Raw genomic sequence first — 6000 nt, forward strand, 5'->3', positions numbered from 1 at the left:
TTAATAGAAAATTAAGCAACACGAACAGTATGGAACTTAAGACTTAATTAAAGAAAATAATGATCGAATTAATGGTTAATGTTCATAATGCTCGCAAAACTCACGTCCTTTGTCAAGAAACGTCGGAACTGTCCAAATTGATTTTAATTTGTGCCCTTTCATTGCCACTTGCGTTACAGTCACACACACTCACACTCAATTCTCATATGAGAATCTGACCACTTTGTGATTTATATATATACATTACAATCAAAGTTCTTGCTAATTAAACTTTCATGGCTTCTCAATCCCTGAGAAAACGTAAAATGAAGCCTTCATTCTTCAAGGTCTTGATGAAAGATTTCTCTACTCGCCTGGTTAGTATACTCTAGTTCCTCTGCCGTCATTTTAATTCTCTTTTCTACACTTAAACAATGAGATATCATTTACCCTTTAATCTCCTACCTAGATTCTTCATTTCTGTTTTCTTATTTCTCTTAACATATATATTTACATATATAGAATATGGGTTTGACACTAAACGTATAGAGAGAATAAATTGATTTTTTTTTTTGTAGTTTAACCCTTTCCTTGGATACACACACACACACACACACACATGTATATTGTGACTTTTTTTATGTTCTAGTAGCTAAGGATTAAAAGTTAATTTAAAGTTTTAAACAGTCCTTATATTATTCTCTGTGTTGATATATAAACAGAAAATCCCACCAGCTTTTATGAAGGAGTTTGGGAAACACTTGGCAAAGAAAGCAACGCTTGAGACTGATTATGATAAATCATGGGAAGTTGGAGTGGAAAAACTTGGAAACAAATTTTATTTAAATAATGGATGGAGTAAATTTGTGGAAGACAATAATTTGGAAACTGGAGATTTCTTGGTGTTAAAGTATTTTGCACATTATTCTTTGTTTAAGGTCAAAATCTATGGTAAAACTTGCTGTGAGAAGAAATTGAACGTGGTTGGCAAAGGCAAAGATCAGATAAATGAACAAGGAAGAAGAAAAAGAAAGAGGAATGAAGAAGAAGATGATAATAACAATGTAAAGAGGAACGAGACTGAATTTGTTCGATCCAAAGCTTTCAAAAGTGATGTAATTAAAATTGATCCTGACTCTTCTTCGTCTTCTGATGATGACGATGAAGAAATTAGTAAGCTTCATTCAATAATGCATCGTTGTTTTTGTCTTATTACCATTATTTATTTTTTAATTAAAGTGAAATGCATGTTTATCTTAACATGAAACTAAGTTGTTTGTGTTTTATTCAAATATTATAAAAGGAAAAGGAAGTATCCAGAAAAGAAAAGCACAAACTGTTTGGCTGAAGACGAATATGCCTCAAGATTATCAAAACCATATAGAATTCAAATCTGAGAATCCCTTCTTTCAACTTCAGCTCAAGTTTTCAACTACCAATTTTTATCTGGTGAGTTTTTTTAAAATTTTCTGCTCAACTTTACCTCACAGAACCATCATAATTAAAAAAAAACAATTATGAACTAGTTTCTTCTTCAAGTTTTTCATGAAAATACTCTGTCAAAACGTTGAAAAAATTGATGTTCTTACAGATTCAGCCACGAGAATTACAATATAAAAGAACGTCACGAAGAAACTCATATTTCTCATGGATTTTGAATTCTATTATTCTTTCTCGCATGAAAATGTATTCTTATGATTTTTTTTGGCAAGAAATTTGAATTCTGACAATTTATGTTTTTGTGACTCATCATCATGGGCATGGCCCTCTAATGCCCCATGTAAATTTTCCCTCTCTCTTCTCTGTTGAATATTAAAATTCTACACATGAGACATTTTGATATTTTATGTTGACAAAATGGAGCAGTTTTGCATTTTATACAATTCTTTAAAGAAAATAAATCAAAACCGCACGGTTTTAGGAATTTTACACAATTTCTTCACCATAAAATATTAAAATATTTCTCATTTTATGTAGAAACTAATAATCAAATAAACAAGAAAAAAAGTAATTGAGAGGTTGGGACATTATAAAAGGCATTAGAGAGTGAGATATTAGAAGCTCCAAATCCACCTCATGATTTGTTTAAATGTTTTGCTAGAATAACTTTTCTCTAAGAAAAAAATTATGCTCTTTTTTTTTGGTGTCGAGCTCAGGACCTCTAAATTAAAATCTTCAAGAATTTACCATGAAGATTAAATTGTTGGTAAATTATGCTCTTCTTTGTTTCTTTTATTCTCGTCTATTTTCCTTTTGGGGTAGTGCATATGGGATTCACTTACTCATCTCCTTCAAAGGGTATTTCATGTTTGGTCTTATAGTACATTTATGTTTGTTGTACAGTACATACCCAAAGGTTTTTTCATGGAACATTTGAAGGAAAGCAAAAGGATCAAGTTAAAGATATGTGAAAAAACTTGGGATATGGAGATTCATGTGTATGAACATGAACGTGGTACAAAGCGAACACAAGGAGCCAGAGTGACTCAGGGATGGAAGAGAGCAGTGAAAGAACAGAATTTGGAAATGGACGATGTTTGCTTCTTTGAAATGATAAAAAAGTTTGATACTGATTTTGTGTTTCGTGTTCACGTTTACAGGTGGGATGATCGGAAAGCAAAGTTTTCCAAGATAATTTAGATATTGATTTGATTTCGATTACTAAATTAGTTATCTTCTTGTGATTTTAGTTCATTTGGTTTTTTAATTATGAACTTTGTAAGACGTGATCATGTGTGTTGCAATATATGGATTTGGATTTAGGTAATTTTTATTTATTTAATCAATCATATGTACGTTTGATATATATATATATATATAATTGTATAAATTTTTATTTTGACCTCTCTTTTGTATCATATTTTAATTTTAATAGTGATGTGATAAATATAAATGTTGTGCATCTGGTTTTGCACCATGGATATCATAATATGGATTTCTATTTTCTGAAATGACTTTTATAGAAAAGACTAACAAAATTTTTTAAAAAAGTGAGAGAATGAAAAAGGGGTAACGAAGTAGGAGATTTTAAAAATAGGAATATTTCAAGCATTAGCTTTGAAAATATTTTTTGCCAACCTAAATAATATATATATATATATATATATATGTTAATTGAAGTATAATAATTTTTTCCTTCTCTCTTTTATTTTCATTATATTTTCCCTGCTTCATCTATCTTTTCTTTATCTCATTATTATGGCCATCGCTTGTAAACCAAGCAAGGCGTTAAGGTGCTTGGGGAGTCTAGTTGGGGAATACTAAAAATCTCATTATTGTAGTATTTGACTCATTATTTTCTCTCTTGCACTGCTTCCTTTATAAGAAGTCTCGTAGAAGCATATGAAGTAGAATCGGTAATTCGAGCCAAGCCTTACGAGCCATCCTGAGCCAGCCCGAAAAAGGTTAAGGTCGGGCTTGACTATATGAGTTTTTTAAAGGGAGTAAAATCCAAATAAACCTGATTTAAATTGAACCTAAACTATGAAATTTCCAACTTTATGTTTATGTAGAGTAGGTAATTTTGACAAAGCCCGATGGCCAGCCTAAACCCTACCCAAAAAGCTAAAGCTAGGCTTAGCTATATGAGCTTTTTTAAGAGAGTAAGATACTTTAAGTTCAATTCAAATAAGCTCAGCCCAAATTGAGGTTGACCTAAATAAGCCCACCCCACCTGAATTATCAACTCTAATATGAAGTGGCCACTTGCTAGTGAAAGTGAGAGAGAGAAATGTTGATATTTTGATCACTTTGACTATATAGGACTATTGTATATTTTAGAAGAGTTAAAATACATATTAAAAACATAATTAATATTTTGATGTTGACAAAAAAAAACTGCATCAGTTAATTAAAAATATGTGATTATAAGAAGGGGAACAAAGATAACACTCCACTGCAAATTATAAGATACTTTTTAAAAAGATTCAGTGTTTTAAAATATAAGATACTTGGGCAACAATAAAATTTTATTAATGATGTTTTTTTAATATTACCTTTCACATATATTCTTTCTTTTATATTCTTTTATAAATGAAATATTAAATGAAGGCTATTTTTAAAAATTTATATTTTTGTTTTAAAAAAGTTAAACTTTAAAGTGTATTTAATAAATTTTATTAATATACATAATTTGATCTAAAAGGATCTTATAAATTGAAATGGGCGAATGGAGGAAGTAAATTTTGTATACCTTAAATGCGTCTCAATAATCGATCTAATTCCTGAAATTTTATATTTTTTAATCAAGTCCCTAAAATTTCAACATCATGAACAACTGGTCCTATATGGTTTCAAGAGAAAATAACATTATAAAGATTAATTGTGAATATTATATTTCAGGAATCAAATTGATAATCAAAATAAATTTAAATACCAAAAGTTTCACTTTCAGGTTTCAAGGAAAAAATATTCCTTAAAATATATCCATCATTTAATAATTAATTCAGAAACGGAATAATTAAGATCCATCATTTCAAAGAAACGTCGGAATTGTCACTTACTGAGTTACTTCCCTCCTCTCTACGCCCTTTCGTTGCCACTTGCGTTACTCCCTCTCCCTCTCTCTCTCACTTGAAATCTGATCATTTTGTGATTTGCTTTGCAAGCTGTTTCTTATATATTTTGACTCCTTCTATTACCATACATCTTGTTTAATCTTATTTCATGGCTTCACAGTCCCCGAGAAAACATGCAAAGAAACCTTCCTTCTTCAAGGTCTTGATTCGGGATTTCTCAACTCGCTTGGTTAGTACTCTATACATAGTATCATTCATTGATTTCTCTTCCTTTTCTCCTGGATCAATCTTCATTTTTGTTTTCTTATTTCTTTTCATATATATTATCTAGAATCATGGCTTTGACAATGTGAACTAATCTCTTCTTTTAGTTTCACTTTTCATATATATTATATTTCTGTGATTTATTTATGCTAAAAGTTAGAGCAAAGTAATGAGAAGTAATTAATTCCAAGTTTTTAACAGTCTATATGTTCTCTGTGGTGATATATTAACAGAAAATCCCACCAGCTTTTATGAAGGAGTTTGGAAAAGATATGTCAAAGAAAACATCAACACTTATTGAGACTTATAATGGTCGATCTTGGGAAGTTGAAGTGGAAAAGCTCGGAAACAAATTTTATTTTAATAGTGGGTGGCATAAATTTGTGGAAGATAATAATTTGGAAACTGGAGATTTCTTGGTGTTTAAGTATTTTGCAGATTATTCAAAGTTTAAGGTCAAAATCTTTGGCAAAACTTGCTGTGAGAAGCAATCCAATGTGGTTGTTGAGGAGAGGCCTTGTGAACCTCTTAATGGTAAAGTAGATCGTCAGAGAAATGCACAAGAAGGAACAAAAGAAGGAGGAATGAAGAAGAAGAAGATGATGATGATGATATTGCAAGAAGCAAGAAGACTGAATTTGATAGATCCAAAGCATTTGAAAGAAATATAATTAATATTGATTCAGACTCTTCTTCTGAATCAGATGAAGAAGGTGGAATTGGTAAGCTTCAATTCAGTTTTGCCCTTAATCTTTTTATTTTCATTTGTTTGGAACTAGAATAATACATATTCTTTCTCTTAATTAAACATCAAAGTTAATTGTTGGTGTTTTATTCAAAAATTAAGGAGGTATTCAGGAAACAAAAGCAGAGACCATGAAATCCAAGAGGAACAGAAAGCACAGAAATTTACCTTCAGATTACAATGACCAAATATATTTCACTTCTGAGAATCCTTTCTTTCAGCTTCAACTCAAGTATTCAACTGCAAATTTTTATATAGTAAGTTCTTCTCTTCAACTTTACCTCACAATCACAATTCTGATATATTTAGCATCATCATGTTTGGTCTCGTACATGTTTGCTTCTACAGCATATACCCACAAATTTTCTGAGAAAACATACGAAGGAGCTGATGAACAAAAGGATCAAGTTTCAAATATCCCAAAGACTTGGAATGTGAAGCTTCTTGTGCCCAAACGTGCAGTTGATTCCCAACATAAGAAAGAAGCGAGAGTCA

The 6000-nt window shown here is 30.6% G+C and overlaps 2 protein-coding genes across 2 annotated transcripts; both read left to right on the forward strand.

Annotated features, from left to right (window-relative positions):
• The first annotated feature begins 275 nt into the window (after positions 1-275).
• Positions 276-2619, forward strand: LOC129289018 (B3 domain-containing protein LOC_Os12g40080-like). The gene is made up of 4 exons (XM_054925851.1): positions 276-356; positions 702-1152; positions 1283-1428; positions 2323-2619. Exons 1-4 carry the CDS (start codon positions 276-278, stop codon positions 2617-2619), a joined length of 975 nt encoding a protein of 324 aa, XP_054781826.1.
• Positions 2620-4644: 2025 nt separating this feature from the next.
• Positions 4645-5431, forward strand: LOC129289019 (B3 domain-containing protein Os01g0723500-like). Its single transcript, XM_054925852.1, has 2 exons — positions 4645-4725; positions 4994-5431. The coding sequence occupies exons 1-2, from the start codon at positions 4645-4647 to the stop codon at positions 5429-5431; spliced, it is 519 nt and encodes a 172-aa protein (XP_054781827.1).
• The last annotated feature ends 569 nt before the right edge of the window (positions 5432-6000 follow it).

This window comes from Prosopis cineraria, unplaced genomic scaffold, assembly GCF_029017545.1.
Source record: "Prosopis cineraria cultivar Desert tree isolate PC_DT_omini unplaced genomic scaffold, ASM2901754v1 PC12, whole genome shotgun sequence".
Taxonomy (NCBI): domain Eukaryota; kingdom Viridiplantae; phylum Streptophyta; class Magnoliopsida; order Fabales; family Fabaceae; genus Prosopis; species Prosopis cineraria.

Coding starts and splice junctions, on each gene's coding strand:
- LOC129289019 (XM_054925852.1), top strand. CDS start 4,645: ATGGCTTCACAGTCCCCGAGAAAACATGCAAAGAAACCTTCCTTCTTC. Junction 4,726..4,993: donor GGGATTTCTCAACTCGCTTG/GTTAGTACTCTA, acceptor ATATATTAACAG/AAAATCCCACCAGCTTTTAT.
- LOC129289018 (XM_054925851.1), top strand. CDS start 276: ATGGCTTCTCAATCCCTGAGAAAACGTAAAATGAAGCCTTCATTCTTC. Junction 357..701: donor AAGATTTCTCTACTCGCCTG/GTTAGTATACTC, acceptor ATATATAAACAG/AAAATCCCACCAGCTTTTAT. Junction 1,429..2,322: donor CAACTACCAATTTTTATCTG/GTGAGTTTTTTT, acceptor TTTGTTGTACAG/TACATACCCAAAGGTTTTTT.